The 17500-nt window shown below is 47.3% G+C and overlaps 1 protein-coding gene across 3 annotated transcripts; it reads left to right on the plus strand.

Annotated features, from left to right (window-relative positions):
- The first annotated feature begins 634 nt into the window (after window positions 1-634).
- On the plus strand, window positions 635-14174 carry LOC144326132 (zinc finger protein RFP-like). Of its 3 annotated transcripts, XM_077922289.1 has the most exons (8): window positions 635-2550; window positions 2935-3566; window positions 4445-4540; window positions 7172-7402; window positions 7706-7728; window positions 8575-8690; window positions 11394-11426; window positions 13110-14173. In XM_077922289.1, the coding sequence occupies exons 2-8, from the start codon at window positions 3135-3137 to the stop codon at window positions 13616-13618; spliced, it is 1440 nt and encodes a 479-aa protein (XP_077778415.1). In that variant the 5' UTR covers window positions 635-2550; window positions 2935-3134; the 3' UTR covers window positions 13619-14173. The 3 variants fall into 3 exon arrangements, with proteins under 3 accessions (XP_077778415.1, XP_077778417.1, XP_077778412.1); XM_077922286.1 differs by lacking the exon at window positions 635-2550 and having other exon boundaries at window positions 2826-3566; XM_077922291.1 differs by lacking the exons at window positions 635-2550; window positions 4445-4540 and having other exon boundaries at window positions 2825-3566; window positions 13110-14174.
- Window positions 14175-17500: the final 3326 nt, after the last annotated feature.

Below are 17500 nucleotides of genomic sequence, written 5' to 3' on the forward strand. Positions count from 1 at the left end.
GGTAGTGGAGCAGCTGCACATGATTGCCCAGCTGAAGGCAACAAGGTAAAACTTGTCTCACAATAAATGAAACAGAATTGTAGAAAACACAACCTGAAAAATGAGACAATGCACATGTTTCTGTACACTAAGATATCCTATGTAATCCTCACAGCAATCCTGTGAGGTAGGACAGGCTCAGTGGAGAGGTGTTGACTTACCCAGGCCTCGCAGAAACCCCCCAGTCCCTTGCTATCAGGAATGCTGATGAGGCAGCGTTGGCTGGCATGGAGAGAGGCCTTCGCTTGAATGCACCACACATCCCTCAGACCTTCCCACTTGACAGGAAGTGTGAGGAGAGGGGCTTGGAGTCCCTAAATGGGATTTGTGTTACCTCAACTTTTGGCCAACCACCTTTCCCAAACTAGCTGTTCTCTATATAGAGGTAGAGAAAAGCAATACTTACCTTATTTTATTTTATTTTGCTTGGGGGGGGGGGGATGTTAGAATTCCTGCTCCGTGACTGCAGTCATGGGATTTTTGTCTGTCACATGACACTGTATGTTTTGACTCCACAGAGTGGGAAGTGACAGAGACAGGATGTTTGTGTTACTGTGTTCCATGAAGTGGGACTATTGTCCTTTGTTCTTTTTCTCTTTGCTGTCTGATGCTAGAGAGAGAGGGAGCCATGTTGCAGTGATCCGTGTGTAAATAAAGTAGATTAGCCAAAATGCTGAGTTGCTGAGGTCTGTAACGCAAGCTGCGAAGACTCTGCGGATCCCTAAGTCTACCGATGTCTGTTGGCATCGGTTGCTGTGATGTTCGGGCAGAAGAAAGCTTTTGAAGCTCCCGAACGGTCGACCAGGAGGGAGGGAACATGCCAGTAGGGCATGTGTCTCTGCCAGGGTCCTACTCGAGAGTAGGACGAGCTCCTGACAGGGTATACATCATCCATACCATAAAGATCCCTCATTGATAAGATGACTGCTGATGTTCCTTCCACCTCCATGATTCTATCACTACTGAATAAACAAACTATGAGCAGTGTTTTAACGCAAGTGGAAAGCATTTGGTGTCATAAGAATGTAAGAGGAGCTCATCAAGATGTGTGGGATGTAATCCACTGAGAGCAGTCAAGTACAACATTCCTTGTTTTGCTAGAGTGGACATGCAAGGGAATGTTTGGTCCAGCCAGTCCAATCTTCCTGTTCCTCCTAGCCTGGAGCATCCTTCCTTGCATGTGACTAGTGACCTTTCCAGACCTGGTAAAAGGACAAGGCATGCTGCCACTCTCCCTCTTTTCCATCTTCCTTTTGTCCTGCAAACTTCCCGGACTGCTAACTGTAGTCAATCCACATATGGGGTAAACCTGTTTCTATATGTTTGTAACTTTAAGCCTAAAGCCTACATTCAGAGATCACACTGTGCTCTGCATGATTGTGAATAAACTTTCTTTTTATTGCTTATGAATAACACTGTGGTGCCTTTATTCTTTTAGGAGGGATTCAAGGGGTCTTTGGGATGCAGGTGGCGCTGTGGGTTAAACCACAGAGCCTAGGGCTTGCTGATCAGAAGGTCGGCAGTTCGAATCCCCGCGACGGGATGAGCTCCCATTGCTTTGTCCCTGCTCCTGCCAACCTAGCAGTTTGAAAGCACCTAAAAGTGCAAGTAGATAAATAGGTACCGCTCCGGCGGGAAGGTAAATGGCGTTTCCATGCGCTGCTCTGGTTTGCCAGAAGCGGCTTAGTCGTGCTGACCACATGACCCGGAAGCTGTACGCCGGCTCCCTCAGCCAATAAAGCGAGATGAGCGCCGCAACCCCAGAGTTGGCCACGACCGGACCTAATGGTTAGGGGTCCCTTTACCTTTACAAGCGGTCTTACCAGGAAAATATTAGAACACATTTCAATCTGGACAAGCCAGATTGAATTGCGTATTGTCTTAAGAAACTCAACACGAGTTTGCAACTAGTTTTCTGCTGCGTAAAAGGGAATGCACTCTGCTAAGTAAAGGAACTTGCTAGCGCAAGTTAGGAAGGATATTAATAAACAATATATCCTCTCCTGACACCCTGAACATTCCCACAAGATGCTTATGGCAGGGCTGGGTCGAAGGTAGGTTGGAATCTACTGACAGATCTCCAGTAACACAGCAACAACTCAAGAGCTTGCCATCACTGCAAAAGCTGCTGTAGTGAGGAAACCAGGCGTGGATTAATGTGCGCATCTCTTGAGCTTGGCTCTGGTGCTGATCACAAATTTCTAGGCTGAGCGCATGCTCAGAGGCACCCTGTTCCTCAAGAGACCACCTTGGCTGTGAGTCCTAGAAGACCTGCTGTCCCCTGTCTTGCAGGCCTTTTCCCACCTGGCCCGGGAGTCCTGGATGCTTTAGTTGACATTCCTGCCCTGCAGGGGGTTGGACTAGATGACCCTCAGGATCCCTCCCAACTCTACAAGAAAGGGCAGGGGTCTTGGATGTCTCTTAGCGCAGTCTCAGGTTGTTTAGCCTGAGCTTCCACAGCCACTGCCCGCCAGGAACCCCTATGGGCAGGATTGGCAGCAACAGCAGCAGGTATGTAGAGTAATATTTTATATTTTATATTATTGCTAACCATGCTGCTTTAAATGTGCATTTCATATTCGACTTCCTTTAGTAATGCTTTCTTTTGAAATGTTTAATTTTTGCGTTAGCTTTGCTGCATTAAATACGCTCTGTAATTGACCTTTGCAATGTTTTCTTTTGACATCTTTAAGATGATATTTTACTTGCCTGCTAATTATGCTGCTTTGAATGTATACTCTCTCCGTGTGTGTGTGTGTGTGTGTGTGTGTGTGTGTGTGTGTGGAGCATACAGGTGGGAGGAGCTTAAGAGGCTCAGATTGATTCACTGACTTTCAGTGCGATTTGAGGATGTTGTGAAGTTCATAACAATACAAAAAATTCACTTGTCTCCAGCTGTCATCGGGAAATGCCTGCCTAAATGAACAGCCAGCCACGAACGATTTCCCTGTTGTTGTTGTTTTTTAAAAAAACACCCATTGTTAGAGACTCAGGAGAGATCTTGCGTCACCTCCTTCCTGCAAAGGAAACACGCCCTGTTGCTGGCAGACAAGAAAGAAAGCGAAAGCAACTTTCTTCCAGGCGAAGCTGCAGCCATGGCTGCTTCTGGGGGTCCCGTGCAAGATCTCTTCGAGGAAGCCACTTGCTCCATCTGCCTGGAGTATTTCAAGGATCCAGTGATCATCCCGGAGTGCGGGCACAACTTCTGCCGAGCCTGCCTGATCCAATATTGGGGGAAATCCGAAGGAGAGGCTTCCTGCCCCGAGTGCAGGAAAACAGTTCAGCAGAGGAACCTCATCCCCAATCGGTCGCTGGCAAATGTTGCAGAAAAAGCCAAGATGCTCCGTGGGGATTTCTGTGGAAGAAAGCGGGCGGAGGGAAAAGAAAGAGTCTGCGAGAAGCACCAGGAGCCCCTGAAGCTCTTCTGCAAGGAGGACGAAAGCCCCATCTGTCTGGTGTGTGAAAGATCCAAGGAGCACAAAAGCCACGAGGTGGTTCCTCTAGAGGAGGCGTCCCAGGAGTACATGGTAGGGAACGGCAATGGGTCTTGATGGGGGAGGGCAGGTCAGGGCTGGGTGACACGAGAGAGCAAAAATTGTGGGAAATGTTTATAATTTATTATGATTCAATTTGTAAATGTCTCTGCTTTCCTCCAAGGAGAAAGACCCCCCCAAACACAAACACACACAGGTTATAGTATTTATTGTATTTTAGTGTTTTGTTGGAAGCCGCCCAGAGTGGCTGGGGAAACCCAGCCAGATGGGCGGGGTATAAATAATAAATTATTATTGTATTATTATTCTCTGCTCTGAGGGGAGAGACTCCATCAGGCAAGGCCTCTTTCCACCTGCCTTGCTCCACCCTCCAGTCTCTGCTTCTTATTTTGTATTGTATTATGTTGTGCACTGCGGTTTGTTGTTGTTTTATTGATTGGAGCTTAGAAATTACTTATTGTAATTGTTGAGTGGATTTCTGTTTAATTTTGAAATGTTGATATTTAATATTATTCTATATTATTTTAATGAATGTTGAATGTTATTTTATTTTTATATTGTATTATGCATATTGTCTTATTTATATGATGTTAGCCGCTCTGAGCCTGGGTTTGGCTGGGGAGAGCGGGATACAAATAAAATTTATTATTATTATTATTATTATTAATGTCGAACAGCTCTTCAAAACCTGGAGCTTGAGTTGGTCTGAAGCAGTCTCTCAAGGGGCTGGAGGGAGTTATATTAAACCCATATTGGATCTGTTTCAATCCACTGGGATAAATAAGTGGGAATCCCCACAAAAGACCCTGGAGCGCAGGACAGCCATATTGTTCAACTTCCCTCTCACATGCATCCTAAAACTCAGCAGGAAAAGAAAATAGAACCAGACTGGGATTTTGTTTTCTCTTCAGAACCAGATCTGTAGGTGCTTAGGCCATCTGAGGAAGGAGAGGGAGAAGATCATGGCATTTAAAATGGACGCTGAAGAGGAAAGCCAAGACCTGCTTGTAAGTGTCAACATCCCTGGGAAACCGAAAAGTATTGTTACTCCAAAAGTATTGCTACAAGCACCTCACTCTCTGAGCGGTGAAAGCACTTCCCTCCAGTTCAGTTTGATTCCCCCCCCCCCCTTGGTATTTGTGATACATGGTTTTATTTACACATCTGTAGGCTGAGCATAATGGGATGCGGGTGGCGCTGTGGGTTAAACCACAGAGCCTAGGACTTCCCGATCAGAAGGTCGGCGGTTCGAATCCCCGCAACGGGGTGAGCTCCCGTTGCTCAGTCCCTGCTCCTGCCAACCTAGCAGTTCGAAAGCACGTCAAAGTTCAAGTAGATAAATAGGTACCGCTCCGGTGGGAAGGTAGACGGCATTTCCGTGCGCTGCTCTGGATCGCCAGAAGCGGCTTAGTCATGCTGGCCACATGACCCGGAAGCTATACGCCGGCTCCCCCGGCCAATAAAGCGAGATGAGCGCCACAACTCCAGAGTCGTCCGCGACTGGACTTAACGGTCCAGTTTACCTTTACCTTTAGGCTGAGTGTAAGATAGAAGGGCTCATGGTCACAGCACCAATGAATCTTGCTCCCCTCTTAAGTTTCAAGGGGTGCCCCAGATTCGTAGCTTTAGTTTCAGCACAGAAAGCAAGGCAGACACCTCCTGACTTCCCACCTGCACTTGCTAATTGTTTTCATGGTAGCATGGTACTTGTGCTTCATCAACTCCTTAAACATGTAAAAAGAATGCTTAACAGGCTGTGCTGGGGCTATTAACTATACAGACACCAGACTAATCACTTCAAGAGTCCCTTCTACTACAGACCCCCATCTCATGTTATAAAAACGTAGACTTGGAAGAGGACAGCACATGCACACACACACACACACTGATAATCTGGGTTGCCCCAGCCACTCTGGATGGCTTCCAACAAATTATGAGATATCATTCAAACCACCATCAGTTCTACAACAGACCTGTAACCAAGAATCAATATCTGGAAAAATGAAATGCAGAAATACCGCATTTTTCCCTCTATAACACGCAGATTTTTTTCTCCTAAAAAGGAAGGGGAAATGTCTGTGCGTGTTATGGAGCGAATGTGTGGTCCCTGGAGCCAAAAAATCAAGCAAAAGTCAAATCGCGAGTCACGGAGAAGGGAAACCTGAAAAGAGGAAGTGGCAGCTTTCCTGCATTCTGCCTCAGGGTCTTACTGCCCACCCTCCTCTGTTTCGTTGCTGTGATTGCTGAAACGGAACAAAGAGCAGGGAAAGCCCCTCCCCTCCAGGCAAGCAGAGTGTCGTTCTTTCTAATTCCTCTCTGTGCTCCGGTGCTGTTGGGGGAGAGGGAGAGAGAGTGGGGGAGGGAGAGGGAGAGGGGGGGAGGGAGAGGGAGAGAGAGGGGGGAGGGAGAGAGAGAGAGAGAGAGAGAGAGAGAGAGAGAGAGAGAGAGAGAGAGAGATGGCTGGCTTGGGGGGGGGAACTTTTGCCTTTCTTTCCTCCCACCCGTTAAATCCCTCTCCAGCATTCTTAGCCAGCTGCTTCTCTGCACACCCCTCTCATGTCCCTTCTTTGTTTTTCCTTCGCTCCCCACTTAAAATGTGGTTACAAAGCATAGATCCCACTGTTGCCTGGGGCTGCAATGGTGCAAAAACGTGGTTAAAAAGCATGGATCCACATGGATCCTCAGGATCTTTGCATTGGGTCACCCCAAATTCACCATCAGATCACATAGCATGTCCATGGCTACAGCCTGCACCAAAAAAAGCACGCACCCACTGTTGCCTGGGGCTGCAATGGTGCAAAAATGTGGTTACAAAGCATGGATCCACAGGGATTCTCAGGATCTTTGCATTGGGTCACCCCAAATTCACCATCAGATCACATAGCATGTCCATGGCTACAGCCTGCACCCAAAAAATCACGCACCCACTGTTGCCTGGGTCTGCAATGGTGCAAAAACGTGGTTACAAAGCATGGATCCACAGGAATTCTCAGGATTTTTGCATTGGGTCACCCCAAATTCACCATCAGATCACATGTCTGTGGCCACAGCATGAAGCACCAAAATGATACATCCACTGTTTCATTCAGAATGTTTTTTCCCTTGTTTTCCTGCTCTAAAAACGATGTGCGTGTTATGGTCAGGTGCGTGTTATAGAGCGAAAAATACGGTATATGTTTTTCTACTGCAGTGGTACATCAGGTTACATACGCTTCAGGTTACATATGCTTCAGGTTACAGGCTCTGCTAACCCAGAAATAGTGCTTCAGGTTAAGAACTTTGCTTCAGGATGAGAACAGAAATTGTGCTCCGGCGGCGGCAACGGGAGGCCCCATTAGCTAAAGTGGTGCTTCAGGTTAAGAACAGTTTCAGATTAAGTACGGACCTCCGGAACGAATTAAGTACTTAACCCGAGGTACCAGTGTCCAGAACTCCCACCAAAAAAAGGTTCACAAAAGAGCATTCCAAAGTGGTGGGTGGGTATATGCAAGGTTTTGTGAACATTGATGTGATGTCTCCAAAATGTCAAAAGAGCCCTTTTAAGGGAATTCTCTTAACTGACCTGAGGCTGCAAAGTCAGGCTATATTCAGTCCCGCTGTTGGCAAGCTGTCCTTATTTTTCTGCCTACTTCTTGCAGAATCAAATGGAAGCAGAGATGGAAAAGACAGTGGCTGAGTTCAGATGTCTACACCGGTTTTTGGAAGAACAAGAAAAGCGTCTTCTGTTCCAGATGGCAGAGGTGGAGAAGGAGATCGCCAAGAAAAGGGAGGAGCACCTGGCCAGACTCTCCGGGGAACTCTCCTCTCTTGAAAGCCTCATCCAGGAGGTGGAGGAGAAGCTCCAGGAACCAGCGAGTGAACTCCTGCAGGTGAGGTGTGGTCTTGCTTCTGAGCTTCCTAATTAACTGGTTGTGAAATGCTGAGTCCGAGGGCCCTTGCTTGCCAGTTCACAGGTGGGATGGACTTTCCATCACTTGGCATCCTTCTCATCTTGAAGGTTGATGTTTAGAGGTTAATGAAAAAGCAGAAGGGTCCGTCTTCCTGGGCCAGCTCATAATCAGTGTAAAAGTATTGAGAGAATAATCCTCTCTCTTTTCCCACCCTGTCTTTCTCACCTTCCTTCTGTCGCTCTGAATTGCCTCCACTGAATTCAATCTCTTCTTTCCTTCCAGGACATTGGAAGCTTCTTGTGGAGGTAAGCAAACAAAAAGCACTTCAGGTTGGTCGGAAAACTCATTGCACTTGTGGAAAAACTGTTATTCCTCCCCTATTCTCTCTTTTAAAATGGTTCACGTTAAAAGATTCTAGTCCTCAGTGTTTCATTCACTTCCAGAAAATGAAATAACATCTATTTTTACATTGTAGCATAATCCTTTTGCTTCTATATATAAGTCCTTGCCTTGGGGCTGCATCATTATTTGTGCAGTACAGTGGTACCTTGGGATACATACGCTTCAGGTTAAATATGCTTCAGGTTACAAACTCCGCTAACCCAGAAATAGTACCTAGGGTTAAGAACTTTGCTTCAGGATGAGAACAGAAATCGTACTCCGGCGGCGCAGCAGGAGGCCCCATTAGCTAAAGTGGTGCTTCAGGTTAAGAACAGTTTCAGGTTAAGAACGGAGCTCCGGAACAAATTAAATACTTAACCCGTGGTACCACTGTACAGCGGAACCTCGGCTCCCAAACGATCGAAAACCGAAAGTGTCTGTTCCGGTTTTCGAATGTTTTTTGGAAGCCAAACGTCTGGTGTGGCTTCTGATTGTCTGTAGGAAGCTCCTGCAGCCAATCAGAAGCCGCGCCTTGGTTTCTGAACTGTTTCGGGAGTCAAATGGGCTCCCAGAATGGATTACGTTTGGGAACCAAGGTTCCACTGTAGATCTGCAAGCCACCTGCCTGCTGCTTTTCATCATGTGCTAAAAACCCTGATCTCAGCTCACTATGATGTGCAGATGAGCTGACATCAAGTTGAGGCACCTGGCTTTTCAGAAAGCTCTTTGCGTTAGAGGGATGGTGAGTTGACCTTGTTCTTCTCCCCTAGGTATCAGGAGAAGTTTGAGGATCCCCCTATGGCTTTTCCTCCTGCCCTGAAGTGGAGGATCTGGGACTTCGGCGATATAAATCCCTTTCTGGAGGGTGTCATGAAGCAGTTCAGAGGTACCAAGAATTTAAGAAAAAATCTTCAAAACAGACTGCTTATCTAAAATGATGGAATACTTCCATATTGCCGAACTAACAGGGAGGATAAGAGGAGATATGGTACAAAAAGTGAATAAGGAGTGGGCTATCTTTAAGGAATGCATCAAAATTTATGTGGGAAAAGCAGAATTTCTGACAGATATTGAGTGAATCCAGAAAATGATTAGAGTGAAAGGCGAGTAAAGTCAAGATAGAAGAGATTAAAGAAATAATGAAACGTGTTTAAGTTAGTTGGAAAAATAAAGTAGCGTAACAAGAACGGCTGGAGGTCAAGTCACTTGGTGGGTGTCCGTGTGGGGTAGGTGTGTAGGTATGTTGATATGTACAGTATAGGTAGGTATTATATAGAGTAATGTAGGTATGTTATGAAAATAAGGTAGTGTGTTATGTATGTGTATTGTGTAAATGCATATGTAAATAAAAAATTTGGGGGGGGGGGGTAAGAAAAAATGTTCATAAAAAGCTCCAGATTGCTTGTCATATTAGCAGTGTCAGGAAAATGGAAGAGCTGAGTGTGAAAAGAAAAGGCAATTATCTTCCATTATGGAAAAAGGCTCTGGTCAAAGCTCCCTCCTACAAAACGGAGTCTACTCATTTATACCTATTAGTGCTTCGGCATCTGCCGTTGCTTAAGGATAGGAGCAGGGAGTGAATCGGCAAAGGAACCTGCCTCAGGTTGAGTCAGGCCACTGCTCCATCTCCCTCAGTATTGTCTACACTGGCTGGCAGCTACTCCAGGATTCCAGGCAAGAGTTTCTCCCATCCCTATCTGGAGATTCCAGACGTTGAACCTGAGACCATTCTTGTGTAAAGCTGGTGCTCTTCTACGAAACCATGGCCATTCCCTGCCACAAGCAGTAAAGGTAAAGGGACCCCTGACCATTAGGTCCAGTCGTGGCCGACTCTGGGGTTGCGGCGCTCATCTCACTTTATTGGCCGAGGGAGCCGGCGTACAGCTTCCGGGTCATGTGGCCAGCAGGAGTAAGCCGCTTCTGGCGAACCACAGCAGCACACGGGAGACGCCGTTTACCTTTCCACCGGAGTGGTACCTATTTATCTACTTGCACTTTGACGTGCTTTCGAACTGCTAGGTTGGCAGGAGCAGAGACCGAGCAACGGGAGCTCACCCCGTTGCAGGGATTTGAACCGCCGACCTTCTGATCGGCAAGCCCTAGGCTCTGTGGTTTAACCCGCATCCCGCCACCCGCCACAAGCAGTGGGCAGTGCTAAAGAACAGCCCATCCTCCCAACGGCAGCAAACATCTCTAGGAAACAGCAAATGCACCTCATCCACTCTGCATGGAGGCCTGACTTTATTTCCCAACCGAAAAGGGGACTTCTCAAATCACTTAGCCTGAATTCAGCCTGATCTTTTATTTCCCTTCCCTCCCTCTCCCCTTTTATGAAGATTACCCGCTCTGAGATCCCACAGCTAATTCTCCCCTAGTCTCCTCGCTGGCCCAAGTAGGACCAATTCAGCCAGCTAGCCCTGGGGATTATCTAATTGCTTATTTCCCCTAAATTGATCTCTGAATTTTGAATTTTATTGTTATTCATGTTTTTATATTGTATTTTATACTGCTTTTACAGTTAAGTGTTTTCAGTTTGTTGTTAGCCGCCCTGAGCCCGGTGTTTGAACTGGGAAGGGTGGGGTATAAATAAAAAAATATTATTATTATTAGCCCCTTTGCTTAGGAGCTGGAGGCTCTGTCCTTTCCCAAGGCCTCATCCAGGCTTTGGATCTGCACAGGTGCTGAGACATAATCTCGCACTTTTCCCAAGTAACTCTCACATTTCCCAAGCACAAATCTCAGGCGGTGCGATGAGTCAGTGTGTCCGGCTGTTAACCAGAAGGTGGGTGGTTCGAGCCCACCCAGGGATGGCTGTAGGCAGGATTCCTGCATTTTAGGGGGTTGGACTAGATGATTTCTTGAGGTCCCTTCCAAATCTACACTTCTGTGAGTCTGTTGGTAGCTGGGCAGTGGAACCCTGTCGCTTCTTTTGGGTTTGCTGCCCCCTTTTATTATGACCTTGGTGGTGGGGGGTTGTAAAAGAGCAACTAGTGTTGAGGCCGCTAGGCCTGGGTTGCCTGAATCTGAAGGCTCCTCATGGATGCTGGAGATTGTGGGTGGGGGGACTTTCTGGGTGGAGGGCCTGCTCTCTGAGAAAATGTGATGTTTTAGGGTTGGCTAGGGCTGACCCACTGACCACAGCGGGTGGCGCTGTGGGTTAAACCACAGAGCCTAGGGCTTGCTGATCAGAAGGTCGGCGGTTGGTGAGCTCCCGTTGCTCCCTGCTCCTGCCAACCTAGCAGTTCGAAAGCACGTCAAAGTGCAAGTAGATAAATAGGTACCGGTCCAGCGGAAAGGTAAATGGCGTTTCCGTGCACTGCTCTGGTTCGCCAGAAGCAGCTTAGTCATGCTGCCCACATGACCTGGAAGCTGTACGCCGGCTCCCTCGGCCAATAAAATGAGATGAGCGCCGCAGCCCCAGAGTCGGTCACGACTGGACCTAATGGTCTGGGGTCCCTTTACCTTTACCTAGGGTTGACCCTTGGCACCAACACATCATCCTTGCCCTCACTTATAGCATGCTGCAATATTGTGGTGGTGTTCCCAGATTTGTTGTGAAGATGACAGTGTTCTTTTTTTTCTTCCACAGACACTCTGGGATCTGGATTTCAGCTGCAGCAAGGTATGTTATTTTGGGGTCTGATGGTGGCCCATATTTCCAGAGGAAATACAGATATAGCAACTGTTAAAAATATATATAAATTAAAACTAAGTCACTAACATACAGTGGTACCTCGGGTTACATACGCTTCAGGTTACGTACGCTTCAGGTTACGGACTCCGCTCACCCAGAAATAGTGCCTCGGGTTAAGAACTTTGCTTCAGAAATTGTGCAGCGGCAGCAGGAGGAGGCCCCATTAGCTAAAGTGGTGCTTCAGGTTAAGAACAGTTTCAGGTTAAGAACGGACCTCCAGAACGAATTAAGTACTTAACCCGAGGTACCACTGTATAACCTGAAATTATCATTTAAAACCTTAATCGTTATGATAAAACAGCTTGTTCCCTAAGTCTTATGTCAATCGCACAGAACTTGGCTACCCTTAACGTGATCTCAGGATCCTTGTCCTCTACCAAGGATTTTAGACATTGAAGTCAACATGGGGGAGAAATTGCTGGATGTGGAGGCAGAAGTTCAGCCTGGCCTAGTGCTGGGCACCAACAAAAGAGATATTCCAACAGCTGGAAAAGGTGCAGAAAAGGGAAGCGTCAAGACTTGCTCCCCAAGCGCAAGTCCCTCCAGAACTGGATTTTGGCAATAAAATGCCCAGGCCCAGCCACATAACCTGGGGGCTAGTCACCCAAACAGGAGCTTTCGGAGATTCAGACTGGCCACTTCACTTGGGGAGTGTCGAGAGAGCCTAAGTAATCCACCCCCCCCCCCCCATTTTCATAAGTGAGAAAGCACAGAAATAGCTCTGTTGTGTTTTTTTGTGAACTGCCTCAAATGGCAGGTTAGAAAGTATTTTACATGAATAGTTGAAATTTGGGTCGTGCTCACAAGGAGGATATCTTTCGTTGCCAGTTTTTCCTGGGGTTTCAAGCGAGGTCTTTGCTGGAACGTTGGCTGAAAAGATTGAGCTACGAATCAGGGACTCGCTGCTTTGAATCTCCCCTTTGCCACCTACCAGTGGCGTAGCGTGGGTTGTCAGCACCCGGGGCAAGGCAAGTAATTTGTGCCCCCTAACCCGTGGATTTGCGCCCCCTAACCTGTGGATTTGCCCTAATCCCAGATGTTGCGCCCGGTGCGGCCGGCCCCCCCTGCACCCCCCACGCTACGCCACTGCCACCTACTCACCGTTTGGCCTTAGACAAGCTGTTCTATGTCACCCTCAGCCCTCCTATCTGAAAAATGGGGGTAATAATACGGATTTGCCTTAAGGGCCTTTGTAAGGTTTATAACTACAGTGGTACCTCAGGTTACAGACGCTTCAGGTTACAAACTCCACTAACCCAGAAATAGTACCTCGGGTTAAGAACTTTGCTTCAGGATGAGAACAGAAATCGTGTGGCGGCAGCGGGAGGCCCCATTAGCTAAAGTGGTACCTCAGGTTAAGAACAGTTTCAGTTTAAGAATGGACCTCCAGTATGAATTAAGTTCTGAACCCGAGGTACCACTGTAAATAGCACATGTGAAGTGCTTTGAAGAACTAAAAAGCCTAATGTAAATGTGAATTGTTATTTTTTTAAGCATCTCGTTTCCAAATGCAGTGCTTAGAAGCCCTGTTGATTTGGGAGGAAATGCTGTTCCTGACACGTGTCGAGACATAAGCCTGTCTCTCTTCCCTTTCCTCATCTGCTTCCACAGAAAACGTAACTCTGGATCCAGACACAGCCCATCCCCACCTCGTCCTGTCTGAGGATCGTAAGAGAGTGAGATTTGGCGACGAGGAACAAGATCTGCCCAACAATTGCGAGAGATTCGACAAGCATCCCTATGTGCTGGGAGGCGAGGGGTTCACAGGAGGAAGACATTTCTGGGAGGTCGTTGTGGGGAGTGAGGGGGGCTGGGCTGTGGGGGTGGCCAGGAAGTCTGTGAAGAGGAAGGGTCAGATCACGTTTGGTCCTGAGGAAGGGGTCTGGGGTCTGGGGAAGTGGGCAGGAGAATACAAGGCCTCCTCCCACGCTGCTATGACCCTGAGCAAGGAGCCTGAGAGGATCCGAGTGGCCCTGAACTGTGAAGGGGGACGGGTGTCCTTTTATGATGCAGATAGGGCAGCCCTCCTCTACACATTCTCAGCAGCCCCCTTCTCAGGAGAGACCCTCCTGCCCTTGTTTTGGGTGCCCCGTAAAGCCCACCTGACCCTCTCTGACTAAGGGAGGACAGCACAGACATAAGACGTACATCAAAACAGGTTTATTATTATTATTATTATTATCATTATTTTGCTTGCTTGCTTAGCTCCTGCACTGACTCGTGTAGTGAGCATGACTGGAGAGTAGGGAGGGCCAACAGGTTGATGTCCTGACTGACACAAGAGTCACCCAATCATTACCGTCCATGTCACCGGCCCGAAAATGGGAAGGTGTATCATGACTGACACAAGTACCAGCCAACCGCTTATCTGCAAATATGGCTTCTCCTTGGAAAGAACATTAATCTCTTGAGGCAGATCCTGAAATGCAAAAACTGAAAAGCCAGTCTTCTTCCAGAGTCACTGAGGTGGTTTTCTGTATCAGTGTCTCCTCTGGAAATGAAGAGCCTGCTAAATTAAAGTTATTGTGAGAGGACAGAGCAAATTCTAGGGGGTGGTGAGGCATTTCCATTTATACAGATATGGCCCCTAGTATAACTGGAAGTTAATGATTAGGCAGTTCCATCTATAGATTTCTAAGGAGCACTTCAGCTTTTATATATATATCAGCAGACATTGGGGTGTATTTCATGTGGTTGAAATGTTTAATTTTATTAAAGGTTTTGCTTCCTATTGCTTGTGTTTCATTTCAGACTCAGAAAAACAGCAGCCACGTATACTGCACACACCCGTTCCTCCTAGGAACCCCATGATCACAGGGAGATAAATAGAGATGGGATATAAAACAAATAAATAAATATGCATCACTGTCGGGGGAGGGGATTCCACAAATTTTGATGATATCCAAATTAACAGAGTAGCTTCCATCTAAGAAGCTAAATAACTTCTAGGTGGTTGATAGCTTCTTTCTGTCCAGAATATTCAGAAGAACTTTGCTTTCATGAACATATGAGAAGAATATATTTACAATCTTATGCCTATTCAAACATGGGTATGTTCCCACTTGAATTGTAGACTGAAGTCTTCTTACTTAGACTTAAGGACATAACTGTTGAGACTTGAATCAGAGTTTTACTTTCACCTCAGCAGTATTCTCTTTGTTCCTTTCAGAGAGCTCCTGCACAGGTTTCTCCCTATTAAATGTTTTGGGATCTTCCTCTGTTTCACATCAGACAGATCAGTGACACAACATAGCCTCTCTCAGCATCCAGCCCCTCTCACATACACAGAGAGAAAGTAGTTTTTTAAAAAAACAAAAAACCACAGTTACTGGAATAACAGTCACAACAGAATGGAATGCCTCTCTCATGTGACTCACAGTCAGCCAATCACATGAGAGCCACTTCCAGAGGAGAAAAAGCCCATGTTAAAAGTACATAGTGATTTAACATAAGTAAACATTCCTGGCTCAGGAAATTAAACCGTTAAAGGTGGGTTCAGTTGCTGAGCAATTTCTGGGGGGGAATTAATATTTCTGCTTCTGAGTGCAGTGACCCGAGAGGCCAGGGTTCGAACCTGCAGTCCACCACAAAGTTTACAGGGCAACCCCCCAGGTAGCCTACCTCGCAAGGCCGCTGTGGGGACTCAGTTGAGGGTGTGGAGAGCCATGCATGCTACCTTGAGCTTCTTGGGCGAAGGGGTGGAATATAAATGAAATAAATATGCATCACTCTCAGGGGAGGGGATTCCACAATGTAGGGGCTACAGCGAAGAAAGCCATCTCTGGGATGTTAGCAGGCATGGTGGAGGCAGGCGGGTGTGTGGAGGAGGCTGGATCTGCCACCTGAGGTAACCGCCTCACCTTGCCTCATGGGCAGGCTGGCCTCGCTTTTCCCTAACCTCTCATGAGACTCTCAAGACTCCTCCAGCACCATAATTCAAAAGCATCAGTTCTTCGGCGATCAGCCTTCTTTATGGTCCAGCTCTCACTTCCATACATCTCTGCTGGGAAAACCATAGCTTTAACTATGCGGACCTTTGTCGGCAAGGTGATGTCTCTGCTTTTTAAGATGCTGTCTAGGTTTGTCATTGCTTTTCTCCCAAGAAGCAGGCGTCTTTTAATTTCGTGGCTGCTGTCACCATCTGCAGTGATCATGGAGCCCCAGAAAGTAAAATCTCTCACTGCCTCCATTTAAGGCAGGAAGGGGTTAAGCAGGGACCCGCGAAGCTGCCTTATTTATTAAGCCACATTACTGGTTCGACAGTACTGGTTCTGCCATGGATGCTTTAGAGGAGATTCCTGCATTGCAGCGGGTTGGAGTAGACCCTCTGGTCCCTTCCAGTGCTTCGATTCAAAGATCCATCCAGCGAGAGTCTCCCTGCGTCATGCTTGAAAGTGCAATTCAGATCCCACTTCTGGTGCTGCCAAGCTGCTGCCAAGATCTATTTGCATGGGTAAGCGCCTCTCTTGGTACCCGAGGGCAGGGCGGGGATACGACAGAACCATTGCCCTTCTTTGAGGGAAGAGGGGCGCTCAGCAGTGGGATCCTAACTGTGTCTACCCAGGTAAACGGGGTTAGGATCGTGCCAGAGAGTTGCCGCCGGACAGCAGTCACGAAATTAAAAGACCCCTCCTCCTTGGGAGAAAAGCAATGACAAACCTAGACAGCATCTTAGAAAGCAGAGACACCACCTTGCCGACAAAGGTCCGTATAGTTAAAGCTATGGTTTTCCCAGTAGTGATGTATGGAAGTGAGATCTGGACCATAAAGAAGGCTGATCACCGAAGAATTGATGCTTTTGAATTATGGTGCTGGAGGAGACTCTTGAGAGTCCCATGGACTGCAAGAAGAACAAACCTATCCATTCTGAAGGAAATCAGCCCTGATTGCTCACTGGAAGGACAGATCCTGAAGCTGAGGCTCCAATACTTTGGCCACCTCATGAGAAGAGAAGACTCCCTGGAAAAGACCCTGATATTGGGAAAGATGGAGGGCACAAGGAGAAGGGGACGACAGAGGACGAGATGGGTGGACAGTGTTCTCAGAGCTACCAGCACGAGTTTGACCAAACTGCGGGAGGCAGTGGAAGACAGAAGTGCCTGGCGTGCTCTGGTCCATGGGGTCACGAAGAGTCAGACACGACTAAACAACAGTGCCCAATTTGCACACTGATTCAGGAGTCAGCAAACTTTTTCAGCAGGGGGCTGGTCCACTGTTTTTCAGACCTTGTGGGGGGCCGGCCTATATTTTGAAAAAAATATATGAATGAATTCCTATGCTCCACAAATAAGCCAGAGATGCACTTAAATTAAACCACACATTCTACTCATGTAAAAACACGCTGATTCCTGGACCGTCCGCAGGCCGGATTGAGAAGGCGATTGGGCCAGATCCGGCCCCCGGGCCTTAGTTTGCCTACCCATGCACTGATTGGTGGGCCAGCAGCGCTGATCACAAGAGGTCTTTGTGTGCTCATTCTCTGCAAAGAAGCCAAGGGCGCTGGCCGTAGGCTACTTCCAGTCACCTGCCTCTGAGCATTCATTCTGTTTTGTTTCCTGGGTGGGTTAAGCTGTGTCAGCTACCTGCCGAGTGTTTTGTCTTGGTTTGTTTGTGGGGAGGTCAGATGACAGCTGCCTAAAGCAAGCCCTGGTTTCCCCTTTGCCTTCCTTAATCGCAGGAAGTCAGTTCTGGTGGATTTGTTCCAGGAGATCTCCAGATCATTGTGAAACCTATTGAAACCAGGCAGGTGCCTTCGCTGAATACACTTAAAATATATTTGTTTAGCCATACCTACAGAGCTATTCCGCCTGGCTTTCAATTTGAACTTAGCCTCATCTTTTATTCCCCTTCCTTCCCTCCCCCTCTCCTTTTCATGAAGATTACCCGCTCTGGGATCCCACAGCTAATTCTCCCCTGGTCTCCTCACTGGCAAAACAGGCATAGCTGTCAACTTTTCCCTTTTCTTGCGAGGAATCCTATTTGGAATAAGGGAATTTCCCTTT

This window comes from Podarcis muralis, chromosome 2 (assembly GCF_964188315.1).
Source record: "Podarcis muralis chromosome 2, rPodMur119.hap1.1, whole genome shotgun sequence".
Classification (NCBI taxonomy): Eukaryota; Metazoa; Chordata; class Lepidosauria; order Squamata; family Lacertidae; genus Podarcis; species Podarcis muralis.